Source organism: Salarias fasciatus, chromosome 1, assembly GCF_902148845.1.
Source record: "Salarias fasciatus chromosome 1, fSalaFa1.1, whole genome shotgun sequence".
NCBI lineage: Eukaryota > Metazoa > Chordata > Actinopteri > Blenniiformes > Blenniidae > Salarias > Salarias fasciatus.
In genome coordinates, this window is record NC_043745.1 from 17,094,151 (window position 1) to 17,114,853 (window position 20,703).

Here is a 20,703-nt window from a genome sequence, read left to right on the forward strand (position 1 = left end):
GAAGTCAAAAGCTGATTTTGTGTGTTAGGATGCTTGTTTACTATACACTGTATATTTATGCTTACCTTTCCTCAGTTCCGTTCTAGGTGAATATATTTGTCATGTACTTATCTAGGTTAACATGCATCACTGTGCTTCACAGAAGATGTTAAACACATCATGTAGTGAGGCATGAAATCAATACAAAGTGTGTGTGCGGCAGGTTTAAGGTGTTGTAAAATGCTTGTTGGCACCACTCACAGGCAACACACACGGGCTACAGACACACTGTCCGCACACACAAGCTGCTTTTCATCTGACAACCAGAAAAGCAAATGTAGCGGTTATACTCCATGTTACTTTTTACCACATAGAAAACACGTGCTCCCCCTAGAACTGCCACCTGAACTTGGTGGGGAAGTTTGAGTGCCCACATGATCCCAGGAGCGATGTCAGGGGCTTTATGCCCTGGTAGGTTCTCCCATGGCAAACAGGTCCTGGGTGATGGGCCAGACTGAGAGCAGTTCAAAAGCCCTGATGAGACAGAGAACAAAGGTTGTTACATTGCCCAGTATGGTGCAGCCGGGGCCCCACCCTAGAGCCAGGCCTGGGTTGAGGCACCCAAGCGAGCGCCTGGTGGTCCATGTGGCCCAGCCAGGCTCAGCCCAAAAGGGTGACGTGGGCCTGAGCTTCGGTGGGCTCACCACCCACTGAGGGAAGAGTAGGGGCTGGATGCAGTGTGAATTGAGCAGCTGCCGATGGCAGGGTGCCTGGCAGTGCGATCTCCAGACACAGAGACTAGCTGTAGGGACATGGAATGTCACCTCGTTGGAGGAGAGGGAGCCTGAGCTTGTGAGGAAAGTTGAGAGGTACCAGCTAAATATAGTCGGGCTCACCTCCACACATAGCATGGGCTCTGGAACCCAATTTCTCGAGAAAAGCTGGACTCTCCACTTCTCTGGCGTTGCACACCGTGAGAGGTGGCAGGCTCGTGTGGGTTTGCTTATAGCCCCACAGCTCAGCCGCCATGTGTTGGAGTTCACACCAGTGAATGGGAGGGTCGCGTCCCTGCGTCTTCAGATTGGGGACAGGTGCCTCACTCTTCTTTCGGCTTACTGGCTGAACAGCAGTGCAGAGTACCCGGCCTTCTTGGAGTCCCTAGGAGGGGTGCTGGACAGTGCTTTGACTGGGAACTCCATTGTTCTACTGGGGGACTTCAACGCCCACCTGGGCAGCGACAGTGAGACTTGGAGGGGGGTGATTAGGTCGCACGGCCTCCCTGATCTGAACCCAATTGATGTTCTGTAATTGGATTTCTGTGCGAGCCACAGTTTGTCCATAACAAACACCATGTTCGAGCACAGGGGTGTCCATAAATGCACTTGGCACCAGGACACCCTAGGTCGGAGGTCGATGATCGACTTTGTTGTCGTGTCATCTGACCTCCGGCCGTGTGTTTTGGACACTTGGGTGAAGAGAGGGGCAGAGCTGTCGACCGATCACCACCTGGTGGTGAGTTGGATTCGCTGGCGGAGGAGGAAACCGCACACACTTGACAGACCCAAACGTGTTGTGAGAGTCCGCTGGGAACATCTGGCGGAAACTTCTGTCAGCATGGTTTTCAACTCCCACCTCCAGGAGAGCTTCTCTCATATACCGAGGGATACTGGGGCATTGATTCTGAGTGGACCATGTTCTCCAATTCCATTGTCCAAGCAGCTGCTCGGAGCTGTGGTCGTAAGGTCTCCGATGAATGCCGTGGCGGCAACCCCAAAACGTGGTGGACACCGGAAGTAAGGGCTGCCGTCAAGCTGAAGGAGTCCTATCAAGTCTCGTTGACTCGTGGGACTCCAGAAGCAGCCAACAGGTACCGACAGGCCAAGCAAACTGCACCCCGAGTGGTTGTGGAGGCAGAAATTTGGGTCTTGGAAAAGTTCAGGGAGGCCATGGAGGAGGACTGCCGGTCAGCCTCCAAGAAATTATGGCAAAATCATCTGGCGCCTTAGGAGGGGAAAGCAGGTCTTCACCAACACCGTGGTGGTCAGGGATAGTGCCTCTAGTTTGGCAGACGGGGGTAGTTGTTTCCCTTTGTAAAAAGGGGGGCCGGAGGGTGTGCACCAACTATAGGGGGATCATACTCCTCAGCCTACCTGGGAAAGTCTACTCCATGGTACTGGAGAGGAGGATTCAACTGATAGTCCGACCTCGGATCCAGAAGGAACAATGCGGTTTTCTTCCTGGTCGTGAAACACTGGACCAGCTCCAAACCCTCCATCGGGTGCTCAAGGGCTCATGGGAGTTTGCCCAACCAGTCTATGTTTTTTGTGGACTTTTTGGGTTTTAAGCAGGAGATGTCAGAAAAGTTACCACAGGGATAACTGGCTTGTGGTGGCCAAGCGTTCATAGCGACATCACTTTTTGATTCTTCGATGTCGGCTCTTCCTATCATTGTGAAGCAGAATTCACCAAGCGTTGGATTGTTCACCCACTGATAGGGAACTTGAGCTGGGATTAGACCATCATGAGACAGGTTAGTTTTACCCCACTGATGATGTGTTGCTGCAATAGTAATCCTGCTCACTACACTACAGTAGCTCAGTTGGTAGAGCGGGTCGTCTCATAATGAGAATGTTGGCGGTTCGATCCCCGCTCCTGCGGTGCAAAACTGTCGTTGTGTCCTTGGGAAAGACACTTCACCCACCTTGCCTAAGTATGAAAATAATGTGAGAGTGAATGATTGGTGGTGGTCGGAGGGGCCGATAGTGCAGATTGTCAGCCTTGCTTCCGTCAGTCTACCCCAGGACAACTGTGGCTACAATAGTAGCTTACCACCACCCAGTATGGAGAGAATGAATAATGCAATGTAAAGCATCTTAGTGTAAAGCGTCGCGTTGCAGCCGGCATCAGCTCCAGGATTTGCACAGATAATAATGCAGGCGACTGGTTTGATCAAACGCCATCTGGTCGCATGACCAGACAGCCGCTCGCGCTGCGCGCTCGTAGCTAAGCTACTCGTTTCAAACAGAAAGTCAAACATGAAGCTCCAGGTACATTCTCTACCTCTGACCTGTCAGTCACCATAATCACACAGTTTGTCCTCCAGTCCCCCGCCTGCTACGTGAGGAGAAGTGGCGCAGCCGGCACAAACAAAACTGTGCAAATCGTTGCGCCGCAGCCGGCATCGTGATTAAAAAAAAAAAAGAGGCTTTTGGCCGAGTTGGTAAGCAGCTTACAGTCAAGTCGGCACCGACCAACTCGGCCACTTGAGAGCCCCCCCGTGAGGCCGACTTGGCTTGATGCCGACTTGACTGTATCCCGGGGGCGGTGCCGAGTTGGCCAGGGTTGACTTGGATTGGTGCCGACCTGACTGTAATCCGTCTATGCCCCCACCATCACCTATGGTCATGAGCTTTGAGTCATGACAGGAAGGACAAGATCAAGGATACAAGCGGCTGAAATGAGCTTCCTCCATAGGGTGGCTGGGCGCTCCCTTAGAGATAGGGTGAGGAGCTCAGTCACCAGGGAGTAGCTCGGAGTAGAGCCGCTACTCCTCCACATCGAGAGGAGCCAGCTGAGGTGGCTCGAGCATCTGTTAAGGATGCCTCATGGATGTCTCCCTGGGGAGGTCCCACAGGAAAGAGGCCCCGGGAAAGACCTAGGACACGCTGGAGAGACTGTCTCTCAGCTTGCCTGGAAACACCTTGTGATCCTTCCAGAACAGCTGGAGGAAGTGTCTGGGGTACGAGAACTCTGGGCATCCCTGCTTAGACTGCTGCCCCCACGACCCGGTCCTGGATAAGCGTTACCAAATGGATGGATGGAAAACACATGATGCTGAAACAAATTCTGACTTCATAACTGAAAAACAAAATTTTCTTCAAATAAAATTTCCATTCAAAATCTTTATTTTTCAAGGGTGTCTAAGTTTCTATCCTGACATCTTCACAGTTTTCCTTGGTTTCAGTGAACACTTTTTAAAACATTTAAGTGCATCTGAACAAAATTACTTTTTTGTGAATCTTAACAATCTAAAACATCTTCAGTAAAATTGTGCATGGTATGATATGGATCTGATGCTAACAAGTTCGCCAGCTGCTCCAATGAGCATTGCTGCCATCTGCTGTTCAATTCTGGGTCTCTGTTACTTTGTAACCTCCTCCGTCGTTGAAAAAGTGTGATCCCCAGTGGAGGAATTAGGAACAGGTGTCATTTTTATTAATACATTTTCCATTTATCTAGTCTTTGTGTTCTTGCACGTGTTAAGGTCGTCCTGTGAACCGAAATGAACCTTCCCTGGCCACACATTTGACACTACTAGCATTGTAGCACAAATTTATCCCGATAATAAAGAGTTGTGTGTTCTTACCACTTCAGGCTTCTAATGCTAATACATTTAAGAACCAAGATGTATTATCTTATAAAACACAGAACTTTGAGAGAGTGAATTAAGTGGAATATGAATACATCGATTCCTGGATCTACTGCTGTTTCTTCTTTCATCCAGGGTCATGTCTTATCATACAGTACAGCAATACATTACATTCGCCATCGATTCATCAGTTTTTCAGCCCGTTCTTTCTCATTCCACGATTATCATCCAGATCGCTCCATATAATTATGTGTCAGAGACCAGTAGCTCTGTCTGTTGTTTTATTTCTGTCCTCAGTTCTCACTTCGTCTTTGCCCGTTCCCATCGTTTCTTTATCCCTCCACACAGTTCTCTTCTGTCTCAGTATAATCATATGTCAGAGGCCTCTTTCTTTCTCTCTAATCTGAGCAGTATAATAAAAAAGTGCATTAAAAACATTAGAAAATCATTAGGTGCTAAAGGCAAAGCATGGCTCGTTTAACTGAGAGGGCTCTGGAGGTAATTTCATTATTTTACAGCTATAAGAGTGCGCGCGCGCGCACACACACACACACACACACACACACACACACACACACACACACCAAGAAGCCCTAATATATTTTAACTAATGCAGCTCAACCCTACCAACCATCCTAACATGGCCTGCAATCTATAGGGCAATGCTAACATCAGGACTAATTGGCAAGAAAAATGTGTGTGTGTCAACGTGAGTGCGTGTGTCTGTGTCTGTGCGGGAGTGTGTACGAGTGAAAGCGGCTCAGTGTTCAGTATTGCGTTGATAATAACATCCTGTAGTAAATGAAATGTAGAGCGGTAGGTTGGGTTTAGGTAAGTGCATTGGCAGCAAATGAATTGGGTTAACTCCTCGTAGCTGAGTGCATTTTCACTTAGAATAATAGATGGAGTTGGTGTGATTGCCCCTCTCTGTCATACACACACACTGTCTCTCGTATTCACCTGGTCTGTGTTTGATCTTCGCGGCCATGTTTCTTCTCACACCTTCATTTACATCATTGTTTAAAGATAAACGGCAAAATAAAAAAAAAACAATCTCCACAATTTCGGTTTGAAGTTGTGCTCCCTTTGTATTTGCTGTCCTCACAGATCATCTTTATATATGTTGTCTTGTTTTCCCCTGTCCTTCTCTCTTTCTGTAATATGCTCCTTTATGTGTCAGAATCTGAAGCTTATTTCCTGACACTGGAGGTTACCGTCATCAGAGTTTTACTTCTGTATCTGTGTCCTCTGTCAGAATTTCTTGAGAAGAATGAACTAAAGGAATTAAAGAAACTTGGGAATTTGATGGAAGGGATTGTGAAATAGAAGAAGACACTATATTAACCCAATGCAGAGACGGTCTCAAGGTAAAGATTAGAGATGTAGAAAAATAGAGGAAGTAAGCTGATGATACAGAGTCTATTATTCTTAGTGAAAATGCACTCAGCTGAGAGGAGTTAACCCAATTCATTTGCAGCCGGTGCACTTGCCTAAACCCAGCCTACAGCTCTACATTTCATTTACTGCGAGATAGCATTATCCACGCAGTAGTGCACATACTGTGGTCTGTCTCTCTCTCACGACCATGCAGTCTCATGTGGACTTTAACACAATAATTTTCTCTGTAATGCACATACGAACACTGGTCTGTGTGGTTTGTGGAGACGAGGTCTCTAATAATCCCTTGTGGGAATATCTCTGTCTAAAGGATCGGCAAGTTGGAAAAAATGGTATTGAAAAAAATCGCAGTAGTGTCGACCCACAGTGGTCAGCACTGAGCATCTTTGCAACTTTTCAGTTCGCCACATTGTTACTGTGTGTCTGTGTCTCTTAAACCAGTGGCAATTTTATTGGTCCTACGGTAATTCAAAATTCAACATGCACTGGCAAATTACAGACATTTTCATACGGGAAAATATTACAAGCTCTGACGAATAGTTTTTCAAAAAGTGTCATTGACATGCTAATACTCCTGACATAAACTCCTGACATATTAACTAAAGAGTTTTAATTTGATTGTAGCAATAATAGCTCCTGGGTTAAAAAGAAAAAAAAAAAAAAATATATATATATATATATATATATATATATATATTTTTTTTTTTTTTTTTTTTTTTTTTTTGGAAATCCCAAAAATATTTAAACTATATTTAAGATTTTTATAACCTATAATCTGGAATGAATGGGATGTGTTCAGAATAAAAATATGAATAAAGAAAAACAACTTTCCTCCCTCACTGTTATTTAAATCACTTGTTTTGCCTAATGTCATTCAGATTGTTTTCATGATATGAAACATTTACAAAAATACACTCTCCAATTGTGTCCCTCATAGAGCCAGAGGGGATGTCCGCCCCTGAAGTGGTTCCAGTCAACAGCAGCACGGCGCGGGTTCTCTGGTTCCCACCGCTCCGACCCAACGGAGCAGTGATGAGATACAGCGTCTACATCAATGACCACCTCCACGGTTCTGTGGACAACAGCTCAGGATCGTATCTGATTGGAGACCTGCTGCCTTTTACTGTCTATGACATACAGGTATTCACACAGACACAAACGTCGTGACTTTTCTATATTTGCTTTATGTTTTTGTCTGATCTGCTGACGTGTGGATTGCAGGTGGAGGTGTGTACAGTGTATGCATGTGTCCGCAGCAATGTTACCAAAACGACGACTGTGGAGAACCTGCCCACTGATTTTGCCACACCTCAAACACAAGTGATCAGTCCCAGGTAACATAGACGGATGCTGTTTGAGGGATAGAATCCTCCAGGTCTGATGCGAGTGCTATTTTTTTAAGTTTTAAGCAAGGGGATTATTGCAACTATGGAACAGCTTTTATTGGACTGCTTTAAAACAGTATTTGTTCTCATTGTTCTATAATGCTCAGAATAAAAGTGGTTAATAAACTGTAACGGTTTAGAAAAATTCCTTTTACTGAAGATAGATCAATAGTGGACAGATCATTTTCATTTTTGTTATTACAAAAACTTTGCTCAGTACTCAAGTGAGAGAAAATCCTGGGTCAGTCCAGAACCCTCTGGAGACACTGTAACTTCATTTAGAATAACAAAAAAGTGGAACTTTGATTTTGTTTTTTCAGAAAGGACAGAAATAAGACGGTGTAGGGTGTATGAATACTACATAAATATCAAAACTGATGCCATGCTTGGACCTGGACCTCAATTTTATTTTCCATTTTTGCATAAATGCGGTTTATAAAAGACCAGAGTTTTAGCTGAGGATTCTCTCTCTGTTTCTTCATCCCTGTTTGCTGGTTACATTATTGTTAACGTGTAAATTTTTCTTTGTGTGTTTGCATTTGTTTGTTTTTTGTTTTGTTTTTTTCATTGTAATTTTTCACATTTTGAAATGTGATTATTTTTCTCAGTGTGTATCATTGCTTATCACTGACACTGACGGAGTGATGTGTGTGAGGTGTTAAATTTAAACACAGTATCCACAAATTCCAAGCAGTTTGTCTCTTATAAGTAACCACCATTATTACACTGAGAAGCCCTGATTTTGTTCCTGTTTTAAGATTCATGGAAATCATCACGTCCTACAATAGATTTTAATAGCATGAAAAGACTCCTACTCACTGTGTAACTGTATTTCATAACTGAAACGAGTCTGTTTTTCACTACACTTAAGTTCTTTTTCACTCACGCTGCTCTTCTTTTCTTTGATTTGGATTTATTACTGAGACTGGGGCTTATCTTCCCTCAACTGAAGCATCTTCAGATTTTCTTATAAATTCTTGTAATCATCTTTTCTATTTTTCAAACCGATCTATCTCCATCTCCCCCTCTCCGTCTGGCTGTGGCTAAAGGTAGAAGTCACTGGAAACTCTGTTCAACGGTTCAGTTTTTCAAAGCACACTGCATTTTCAGACCAGCTCGCTCCCATTCTGTTTTAACTTTGTGAGCCCCACATTTTCAGAAACACTGACTTAAACCAAAACCAGCAGGCACTGGCTGCAGCCTGTCTTCACCTTGTGTCAGCTGAAGCGACATGTCACAAATTAGGTTTACAAAAAAAAGGCATCATAGCACAAAGGAATTTGTTTGCCACCAGTTTTATCACCTTCCACCTGTAAAACCTAAATCACTCTGTTGCAAACATTTCATTTGCAGCAAGCGCGCTGATTTGTGGCTCGTAATCTGTCTCGGAAATGACGGAAGCTGTAACTCTAAAATCAATTGTGTGAAATGTATGAAGATACACCCAGCCTAACACTGTAACTCAGATTTTGTCAGCTCTTTCCCATGCATGAATGCCTGCCTGTTTAGGGATGAGTAAGTTTGAGCGTGGCTATGTGTGTGTGTGTGTGTGATAGTGTGAAAGGAGTGTGAAGCAGAACACACAACCAATCCGTCTCTCCCTTTCACTTTTCTCTCTCACTCCCGTCTCTTTTAGGGTGGTTAGGTTAGAATGGTCCCACCCAGGGAGACCCAGTGGGATCATGCTTGGCTATGAGGTTTTAAGACGCACCCTCAGATCGTGTGCCGCCGCACCGACAAGGGTCACATCGTTCAGGTGCATTTACCTGCAGTGTCCCGCAAGTCACAGTGTGTGCGGGTCATCCTGCTTCCATCCTGACACACAGGTAATTATGTTCAACTTGCACACGTTGTGTGTATTTGATTAGTACATCAGAAGTGAAGAGAACACTGTGTGCGAAACAAGACATATGTCCAGGCTCTTTGTTTTGGCTTCTGATCTGAAGTGGTGAATACATGGTGCCTGTGTATTCCCTCAGGATATCAGTCCTCTCAGAAACAACAGCACACAAAGGGAAACAAAGAGACCAACAGACAAATACACACATTTCCTCTTTAGAGCACATGCTTTATATGGGATGCATGGCCGACCTCTCAGTGATTAATTTCTCTAAACAGATTAACTTGTCATCTGCATTCACTTCCATCCGTGCGCCATTGAATGCCAGCCAAGTTGGCTCCAATGACTGCCTGCTATAGATTTACCGCCACGGCATCCAGTGGCACAAACAGTTACTACATTCAAGACCACATGTGCTAATACACGCAAACAGACTCACAATGCTTTGTACATGGCGAACATACTCACAGGATGCCGCAAATGAAGATTTTAGACAGAGTGATGGGTTGGATTTGATTCTATGAAATGGTTTAACTTGTTCACTCAGGACAAGAAATGGGTTCTTAACTGGATTTATGCATCTTGCTGTTCAATAATGCAAAACTCCATCTAGTGTTCTTTTCTCTCTCAAAGTGCTGTTGTTATTTTCATCACATAAAAACTTTATCAAAGATAACTTTGTTCTTTGGCATTGTGGCACACTTTAAGTGACCTCCAAACAATAATTTCAAGGGAGTGTAATAGCACATGAGAACGCCCCGTTCCTGATGAGAGAGCCTCATCTCTGCCCTTCAGTGTTTAGACACCCGAATCTGAACTGAGGCTGTGTGTTTAGTTGCTCTGTTGTGCCTGCTCTATTGTGTCTCAACCAGATTTGCTGCAGTGGACTGTCTCATACGAAGAAAACACATCACCACTGCTGCGAGGACAACTACCTGAGTTGGAACGATACCTCCACCCCTGTCTGCTGCGATGGCAAACTGCTCCCGGCTCTCTCGGGCCACCAGTGCTGTGGAGGATATTATGTTCATGTAAAACTTAGTGAGTTGGAGCTAATTTTCTGTATCCACATCGACATCAGGTCTGTTCTTTTCTACTTGACTTGAGCCTCCTCTTCTCCGCGTTGTTCAAGTGTTTCCTTCATCTGTCCTTGTCTTTATAGATGAATACTGCTGTCCTGACCACTCGCAGGGCCGGGTCTCGGTGGGGCTGGGTGACAGCTGCTGTGGGGGGGTTCCTTACTCTGTGACAGGCGGCCAGCTCTGCTGTAGCGGGAGCCTCCACGACGGCTTCGGTGTAAAATGCTGTGGAGGCCGGATTGTAGACGATTCATTGGTGTGCTGTGGAGATGCTGAAAGCGGAGAAGTGCACAACTATACTCCGGGTAAGTGAAGAGGGCAAATATGTGAACCAAAAAAACTCAATTTTTCTTTTAAAAACTACAGTGACTTTCTTTGTCCGCCATCAAAACTACATTTGACTACATCTCAGCACTATTTTAGCGAAGAAGAACAACAACTTAACTTAATTCAACAGCGAAATCAAAACTTTCGTGCATAAGTAGATTTTCCAGAGTAAACTCCCTTGAGACATCCTGATGTCTATGCTGCTGCAAAATTGCCTGATGAAAATGTTTTGAAACAACAGAAGTAAGTGAAGGAAAAGGGTTGATAGGTAGACACATGGTGCAGGAACGTGGGGTCGTTTCCCCTTCTTCCCCTCCCGCAGTGTCCCAAAGCACCCGGATACCATGGCACAGATGGGACTGTGCGTGTGTGTGTATGTGTGGGTGTCGGTGTATGTGTGTGTCATTAGACATCTTTGTCATGGCAGATGATGATGAAACACACTCAGGATGCCACCGTTGAGGGCACTGCCAAGCACACAGCAGGAGAAATACACACTCATTCTCTCTCGCGCTCCCACACACACACACACACACACACACACACACACACAGAGTCAACAGGGTGCCCTCGGCAGGGTTCGCTTAGTGTTGAGTGCCAGAGACAGACACGTGGACTCTATTCATCACATATAAACAATGGCCCCATATGGGCAGGCCTATAGTACTTCATTAACTCATCCACAAACACCCTGACGCACACACACAAGATCACTGCTCTCACAGAAGCACGTCTACGCTCACAAAAAAGTTACTAGAAAGACAGTGTGACCATTCATTTTGTTTATTATTTTGCCAGGTTTTCACTGGCAGGTCTTGTTCTTTTTGTAGTATATGCTTGTATTCCTCACCTTCATACCGTTGCTCGTTTTGCCTCATCCTTCTTCTCCTCTACTTGATCCTCTGTCTCTCCTCCAACTGTGCACTCTATATGGTCATCCTTCATTTGAGGAGGCCTCCCAGGGATTGCATATGCTCCCCACCTCCTCCTTTTCTAATTTCTCCTGTTATTTACTTTCCAACTTCTCTTTTATCATTTACTCCCGGCATCCTCTTTTCGTCAACCTGTTCCTCTGATCGACTCAGCTTCCTCACTTGGCCTCCTCTCTTTCTTCTCTCACAATGTTTCCTCCCTCCTCTTTTCCCTCTCCCCCTCACCTCCCTTTTTGTGCCCCTTCCTTTACACTCATCCGTCATTAGCTTTAGCTTCCCCATTGAGAACATATGGTATGATGGATCGCAGGGCTAGCGGCGCTAGCAAGGCTAAGGGCCATTTGCCGGGTGCACTGCACTGTTGGGGAGCCCTGGGGCCAGCTATGCAACCTCTACCCCGCACGTCTGCTTCAAGACAGTCACACACACAACATGCACACAGCATTACCTATTGTGTGAGAGGCTACTTAACCTTGGCATCACTCATACTCACTGCTCCCTCTCACTACGTCCAAGGTTTTGGAGATTTGAAAAAAAAAAAAAAAAAGTTGTAGATGCATGAAGACGAAAGGAAAAAAACTGAAGTAGTAAAAATATACTGATTAATTAAAAAAAAAAAACTAAACCCTACACTGAATGTACATTTTAAGATTGTTTTTAACAAAGGGGAAGATCACAATGGAACACATCTGTATAACAGAATATTTATTTAAATTTAAATAAATTATCTACACAAATAACAAATGAACAAGATATCAGAACAAAAGCAAAAGAAGAAATTTGTTGGATGAATGAAACATTGAAAGAAGCAGAAGAGAAAGATACTCAAAGTGAGGGAGTCCAAGAGCAGGGAAGAAAAGAAAAGTGGTGAAGAGCTAGATGAAGCAGATTAAAGGAGGAGTGAAGGGTATCCCATTGTGCCCAGCTGATAGACTAGGTTAGGCTGATGTGATTATGGGGTCCCTGAAGTGCGATCTATCACACATTACCGTCCACACTGTCAACAACCATACACACACACTGCAGGGGAACAGCAATGCCAGGAGACAGCCGTCTGGCAACAGATACACGTACCGGCTTGAGTGCACACTGTGCACACGTAGATGAACACACAAACACCTCCACGATAATGAACAACTACGCACGCTTGCACAAAAGCATGCACGTGCATGCACACTCATCACAGAATATGCAACACACACACAAACGAGTCTCTGCTGGTATATTTGATTTGAAACGGGAAAGCACCCGGTGTAAATCAGGTGAAACAGAATCAGAGTCAGAAATAAAGCCACATCCCAAAGACAGACAAGAAAGAAACACAGAGCTGGACAGGGTTTGTTTGAAATGTTCCTTTGAGTTAAATGTATTAGCTCTCTCCCTCTGTGTACTGAAAGAGAGAGTCAGTCCGGTCTGCCAACGCCTGCCTACTTTTAGGAAAAACTGTTGTCTCTTGGAAAATTTATAGAAAATGAAATTGAACTAAAAGAGTTTATTTTTGTTTTGACAAGGCCACTGTAAATGACTTTGGATTAAAAGTTTCTACTCGTAGAATTTCCATTCTCGATCACCAAGATCAGATAATGCTTTACAAATACTGTCCACACACACTGATTGTATTATAATTACACGGCATATTTTCCATATTTGTCTAAATGTGTAGATTATGATGTGTATTTTCAGCTATCGATCTGTTGCTGCTGCGCAGTGAGCAGTGTCTTCTCACAGAATGTCCTCTGCATGAGTCCAGGCTGGTGTGGGCTGAGTGTGTTTGTCCTGTGATGAACTGCTGGCCTGTCCAGGTTGTGTCCTGCCTTCAGCCATATCAGCTGCATTTGTCGCAAGCACCCTGCGACCCTAAGTTGTATGAAACAGTGCAGAAGAATGGATGAATATGATTTATCCCTTTCCTTTATAATTAAAAAAAAAATCTAAAGGATTAAAAAAAAAGAAATTTTTGCAGAGACCAAAAGCCCCTCCTAAAATCAATACATTACTGATTGGGTCTGATCAGCGGGCATTTTTCTTCCACTATACCTTTCAAGTAACATCTGCATGCTGCAATTAATGAGCTGTATAGTCTTTCCAGTGCTTTTTTTTACTCTTTGTGTATAATTGAAATGGACTATAGCTGTTCCTCCGCAGCTCTAGTTGTTACACTATAACACAAAGTCTCTGCGCTAAACTATTCTCTCCTAAATCTACCTGTTTGTTTAAACAGCTTTCGTTTCACTTTCAAGTAGATTAAATATTGTTTGTTTTGAGACAAGAGAGCCTTGGTTTTCTTGCAGCCTCTCTCCTCCTGTGCTGCAGGTTCAAGGCTAACTTTTAAGCTCCTCATTTGCTGCCCTTTTCTTCTCTGCCTGAGTTTGTATGTAAGATGTTTAGTTAAGACTTAGATGAGATTAGATGGTGTTTAAAGGAACGTGTGTGGTGTCTTTGGCCTCCCATTGCTTCCTGACTCCCTTTAAGCCCCCTGCCTCACTGTGCGCTCCACTAATCATTTCCCCTTTACACTTTTTTTAGTACCTGTTTTTTTTTTTTTTTTTTAACTCTTCTATCTGCCCTTCAACCCCGCCGACCTCATCTCACACTGTGGGTGCTACCATAAATGCCCTCCCCGCCTCACTTTTTCTTAGAGTGAGTAAATCTTAAAAAATGTGTGCATTTCTTTAACTCCTTCCCGCTCTCCCTCCCCCTGTCCCAGCTCAGCAGGCCCCATCCAAACGTTCAAGGACAAATCTGAATATCCCTTTTCACCGTTTAAGTGTTAAAAGCCTGGCGGTGCCGGGGTGTTATCTTAACGCGCCTTGCCGTGCCATCATCAGAGCGCGTGATGAAAATGGCTGTGATGATGCTAAAAGAAAAAAAGAGGAGGGGGAGAAAAAGTAATAATCAAATATGTTTTTCAAGGGCACAGTGACCATTTGCTGGAGGGAAATTATCCCAGTAGTTAAGCTAGCTCACTCTGAGCCCGGTCTATGTGGAAGTGTGTGCAAATGTTTCTGGTGTTTTGAACTTACTGCATGCGTCTTTCACTTTTTCTTTGTGCGTGTCTGGTCTATTTCGGTGTGTGCGAGTGTGAATATGTTTACATTTTTACATACATTTTCATGCGGACGTATATAGATCTTTCGCATGTGCTTTGATTGTTTGTGCCAAAAGATGCTCATCAGTTTCTGATTGTGTATCCATCTTGTTGTTTGTGTGTGTGTGTTTGTGCACGACTTTATCATTGCCAAAAGCTCCTCATCAATGATGTGAAGCAAATGGCCAACAGTAGTGCATTCCAAACAGCAGCGTCTGGCTGCTTTAGAAGATCGAGTGCTCTCTGAACGCAGGAAGACATTTCTCTCTCTGTTAATGTATTTATGATGATGGCTTTTCTATTAGGTTTATTTTAATGACTGGCAAGAATAAAACCAGAGGCTGTCAGGAGCAGAGAGATGTGGGCCGGGTGTGTGTCTGTGTATGTGTGTGTGTGTAGGAGAGTGTTTTTCTTTTTTCATATTTTTAAACTTTTTCACTCTACTCCTCACATACAGAGCAGAATCCTGATATCCATAATTCATTTCACGTGTCAAACTCACACTTCCACACAAATATACCATCTAATCAATTAAAACAAAATATAGTATTCATACTTTTGTTGTCAAATATTTGAGCACCATCAATTTTATTGTTGGGATGTTTCAAGTCTTTTTTTTTTTTTTTTTTAATTCCGTAAGGTTTCACTCTGTATCTAAAGTTGTCTCATGTAAAGTCATTGATCCATTCCTTCATCTTCTCTAAATATTTCATTCAGATGAGGGTTTTGAGGAGCTGGAGCCAATATCAGTCAACACTGGACATAAGGCAGAGGACAAAATGGACCAGTTTCCAGTCCTCCTCAGTCCTGGCACTGAGGCACTCGCCCTTACACACTCAATAATACGGCCAGTTTAATCCAGTTAGGTCTTTGGGTAGTGGGAAAAAAAAAATACTAAGGTAAAAGGAGAACATGCAAACTCCACACAGGAAAGGTTCTTCCCATGTTGGCTGCTGTCTTCTTACTGTGAGCTAACTGCATTAATGAATGGGCTTGCCCAAAAAAAACCTTCTTTGGATAATACAGGCACATAAAAGAAAGAATGTCAGAAAACTTCAGTTTTCATGTATTTGTTATAGAATTTAAAACTTCCATATATCATATATTTATTGTACCAAAGCTAAGTAGAACATACAAAGACTCCACACACAAAAGCTTTCAGCCAGTGTTGCTCTGAGGTGAGGTAGCCACTACACCGTCATGCGGTCTATAAGTCTGAAAATCATAAACATAGCATCAAACAGTATCGAAATATCAGCAGAAGGGATGTTTTTCATATTATTTTCACCAAAGTGTTTGAAGGTTTATTTATAGAGAGAGTAGAAGAATTGAAAAAAGTTTTGAATTGAAAAAATAATTTTTTGGGATGCAACTGCATATGAAATATAAAATTAGCTTCTAAATCACAATTTTTCACTGGCTGATGAGCACCTCCTTCCATCAGTTAGTATAAATGTTGAACCAGAAATCCTTCTTGAAACTCAAATCTGTCTGAAGACTGACAGAAAGTTGGATTGTTCTTCACAAAAGACCTTTAAAAAAGATATGGACGCAAATGCTGAACTGCCAGCAGTTTTTTAAGCCTTGTGTCACACAAGACACCAATCCCATTCCAAACTCCCCTCTTCCAGATTCTATTGATGAATGTGATTTATAATTGTTAATTATATATGTCACTAGTTTCGAAACTGTCAGGGTTTTTTTGTTTGTTTCTTTTGAGAGGAGAACTTTGAGAAGAGTTTTGTGGGCATATCATGTCCAAGATATTGATCAGTGTTGAACTGATGTTATAAACTTTCACAGCAGATGTTTACCACACATAAGCATTGAACTGAAGCAGAACTCAATAATCCCTGTATTGGGTTTGGATTTTTTTGTGCTAATAATTACAATGATAATGAACTCTTACTATCTTTATGTCTTTAAGTTATTTTCACTTATATCACTCCATCACTATTTTAGTTCTGCTGCTTTCTTTCTTAGTCCTAGTTCTCTGATGTCCTTCTCTCTCGATACTTTATTCACAAATGGACAGCTGCTTGCTATGTCTCACTCCTCAGTGAATCCCTGGAGGGTGGTGAAAATATAACTGCTACCAAAGCATTTACTTAAGCTCTGCGTACACACACACACACACACACACACACACACACACACACACTTAAACAAACACCCAAGACACATACAGCACATGCAAAGATGCACGTTCCCCCAATACACCCAATGTCACACACGTGCCCAGCTGGTAATGTTGCTGAGATTAAAAAAAGAAGACGTCAGAGAGACAAGAGGACAAGCTGTCAGCTGGGAAAAGACCAGGCGCCTGTGTGTGTGTGTGTGGTTATGAGTGTGCTTGATGCTCCAACATCCACATGTGTGTGTACACTGGGGAACACTGCGCTCCGTGTGAGAAAGTCAATCCACTGTGATTTCATCTCCCGACATGGCATATAGTCTGGCCCCTTTGGAGCATCTCACACACACACACACACACACACACACACACGTATGTTCTCTAAGCTGTACGTGTCTACTTTTACTCACTTTTGTGTGTGCTTTTTTTTTTAAGGTCAATAATCGTTTAATGAAAGTTTGATGACAGCTAATGATTTTTTTTGTCTTGTGCTTTTCAATTTGGAAGTTTCCAAATCAACCTCAGTTATTTCCAAAGCAGTAGAAAGTCCAGAGGCTCTTTGGATTTAAAGCATTTCTTTTTTTTGTGTATTAAAAAGAGAAAAATCTGTTGGTCACACAGTTGTGCTGGTTAGTACTCTCACCTTATAGTGAGGAGATCCATGGTTTGCAATTGATTACAGACATTTAAGTGCAGAGTTTGCATGTCTGATCAGTGTGTGCATGCATGCTCTTGGTTCTATGGTTTCCAAAAAAAAAAAAAAAAAACACATATGTTTGAGGTTAGCCTGTCACTCGAAATGGCTCTCAGGTTTGAAAGTGGCTGTAATGGAGTGGCGACCTGGACAGGGTGTATCTTCCTCTGCCAGTAATCAACCTGGTAGCAGCTTCTGCCTTTAAAGACGATTCCTTGAATTAAAGGAGACCGGTGAATGCAAGTCTCCTTGTTTGAGAAAATGATGCATTGTGAGAGAATGCAAAACCACAGTTTCACCCCAGTAGTATGAAATGGTTGCAGTTGTAGGTTGTGGTTTTCTACATCTGTGTGCATGTGTGTGCTTGTATTTCCTTCTTTTGCCTATATTTGTTTTAACATCAGAGATATTTTCAAAAGATGCTCAAATTCTATATGCATCTTTTGCATTTTTTTGTAGAATTTTAAGTATCCGTGTTATAATATTGAAAGGCATTGTTCTGTGGTTGGTTTCTCATCTTGTTTCTGCTTGCTTTTTTCTGAGTATTAGTGCATTTGCAAGTGGTTGAGTCTGAGGTATGAAACCTGCTTCAAAACAGTGTGTGCTGATGTGCACATCCGAAGCCCTGTATGTATATACTCACTGTGCACTTTGTACCAAACCCCTTGTAATATATTCAGGTATTTAAAAGTGTTTGGTTTGTTTAAAGTTGTGGAGGGGTTTTGGTCTCCGAGAGAGCTCGGATAACCCTAATCCACAACACACATTTTTATCAGTAGTTCATTGGCAGTGCTAAATATTGACTTATCATTAAGTGGAATGACTGAAACCCTAATAATAATTCTCGTTGTCTAAGCACCTTGTGTTGACGCGGCGCTCCCGACGCTATTAACGAATGTATGCAAATCCTGCGTAAATCTGAAGATTAGGGCTGAAGCATTCTGTGGTGCAAGAGAGAAAACAAGAGGTGTGTGATAAAATGCTGTCGGCGCATACACAGCCCTGCAAAAACACGCAGCTTAGAGAGAGCGAGTGAAAATAGCCGGCGTGCTTTTCTAAACGTTAACATAAATGTTCAGGCGTGTCACATACACCCATACACAGATAACACTTTCACAGACAGGGATTGGATTTCTACTGAATGCTTGATAATGCAATTGTGAAGTTTAGCTGAAGAACAGTAAACCTGGGAAACCTGCGAGTGCAGTGGAGAAATACTGGAAAGAACGAGAGGGAAATGGTGACAAGTGGAATATATAAAGATGATGACAGGTAAAGAGAGTCGGAGAATAGCAAGTAGATACAGTATATGAGAGAAAACGATAAAAACTCAGAAAGCAGGTGTGTCTGCGAGAATTTTCACTTGGATTGACAACTGAGAACAAATACAAAAAAAAAAATAGTTCAGATGTGGTACTGAGAAAAAGCAGAAGTAATGTAACTCCTGAACTGCGGATCATAACTTTTAAAGTCATTTTAAAGTCACTTTTTCTCACGAATCAAAAGGTAAAAATTTCTCCAAACAAACCTGATTGATCCAGATTGAGACTGGGTCTTCTGGAGAATCATTGAGTTGAAGGAAGTGAGATGAATGAGTGAAAATTCTGAACTCTCGGTGGTGTCTCGGTAGAAGGGGTGTGGAGGTGAGGATAGCGAGAGGACGCAGGATGAGTGGATTGAAGCTATTTTGGAAAAGTGTTGAGCTGTTTATTTGCACGTCATTGAAGCTGAAGTAAGGCGCTAGGGGAATTGGCCACCAAGCCCCTGCTCCGCAACAGCTGCCGCTGCTAAGTGAGTTACTAGCCGTCAGACTGCCTTTATGTCACACAATCACATACACATGTATTCACCTGTCACATGGGGCCCGTGATGGATGCATTGAGGATATAATGCACTGCAACAGTGCGGGAGAAAATATGCGGCGTTCTCCACTTTTGGCCTTTAAGTGAAATGATTGCTCAAATTAGCAGAATTGAATGCGCTCGATGTGTGAATGCTGATTAGAGTGTTAAACAATAAGTTATTTATCACTCGGCAACTAGCTGCAGCCCCATTAAAGAGTGGGGCCGTGATACAAAGCTGTGACTTAGTGTTTAATGTCTGCTGTCAAATGAAATGGGCATCACAGCTGGGGGTAGATAGCGCCACAGATCAGCATGTCATCAACAGTTTGGAAATATTGGTTAAATACCTCATAAAATATAAATTATTTTTACAATTAACTAAATAATTGCAGAAGACTCAGGCCTTTTCCAATATTTCAATCTCTAATTCAAAAATATAAAGTTTTGCTGTTGGACTTCCTGTGTAATGTAGTTTTTTTCGCATTTATACAGATGATAATTTCCTTGAGCCTTGCTATGCTTTAGCGATTTGTATTTCTGTTGCACCGTCACAGCAGGGAGGAGCTGACTCAGTATAGTAGGAGCAATATATAACAGCATTAATCTAGTGGAAGGTCGAATCTTGCCTTTCCCTACCCTCAAACCAACTGACGGCCATCAGAGTGACCACACGGGGTCACCAAGTGCAGTTAGGAGGGCCACTGAAGAACAGCCTCGGGGTTTATAAACTACTCTACCCTCAGCTTAAAGGAGTTCTGCATCTCCTGTATGGGAGCAGCGTTTGTTTCACTGTCATGTCCCGGACATAACCTTCATGGATAAACATGAGTCTCATCATTTGTGCAATTCCAGTAGAAACTGATAGACTTTGTCTTTTTAGCATTTGTAAATGTAGGTGCTGATGCACCTTACTGGTTTTTGGTTTTACATCCACAGCAAATACAGCATATTTTGGTGTGAATATGGCTTTTGTATTTGTGACTACCTGTTGTCTTTTTATTATCACTGCCTTACAAAGGAGCTGAGTTCCATGAAGCCTCTGGAGGGTCACTGGGGGTCCGTTTTATGGAAAGTTCTCCTTGACGTCTGAAATTTGCATAGGACATTAAGAAAATAATTCAATTGTATTCCAAAGAAAATAAGTATTCTTTAAAAAATGCTTTCCTGAAAATATACGATTACTTATTCAACTGTTGTCACTTCTCTGAGCAGTGTAGGAGTGAAGCTTTAATGTAAGATATAGTGACCAAACATCAGGACCTTCTCAAAATCTGCAGGCACTGCAGCACTTTTAATTTGTCAATCATTTAAAGCAGCTCATGTTATTTGAATTTGAAATGTGGCGCAATGGAGGATGTGAGGAAACATACTTGATATTTGATATTCTGCTGCAAAACATTTACAGGCAAATAGAGTGATAGCATGTATTTTAAATGTCACCTTGCTGCTCAAGGTGAAGTGGTGGCAGACAGACATCACCTATCACTGTCAGAAATGGCAGCTCTCAGAAAAACACACTTCCTCTTCCATAGCCTGAATATTACTGCTGAGAGATGAATACAGGTAGAGGAAAAGAGGGGTGTTGGGGGAGGAGGGCAAAGGAAAGAAAGATGAGGATGTGTGGATGTATATAA

The 20,703-nt window shown here is 42.9% G+C and overlaps 1 protein-coding gene across 1 annotated transcript in view; it reads left to right on the top strand.

Moving 5' to 3' along the window:
* The window catches only part of ush2a (Usher syndrome 2A (autosomal recessive, mild)), a 202,181-nt gene that overhangs the window by 123,981 nt on the left and 57,497 nt on the right, over positions 1–20,703 (top strand). Inside the window, exons 57-61 of the mRNA XM_030094333.1 lie at positions 6,684–6,886; positions 6,968–7,080; positions 8,768–8,957; positions 9,844–10,012; positions 10,134–10,355. Coding sequence (XP_029950193.1) covers positions 6,684–6,886; positions 6,968–7,080; positions 8,768–8,957; positions 9,844–10,012; positions 10,134–10,355 — 897 coding nt within the window. The remainder of the gene's footprint in view (positions 1–6,683; positions 6,887–6,967; positions 7,081–8,767; positions 8,958–9,843; positions 10,013–10,133; positions 10,356–20,703) is intronic.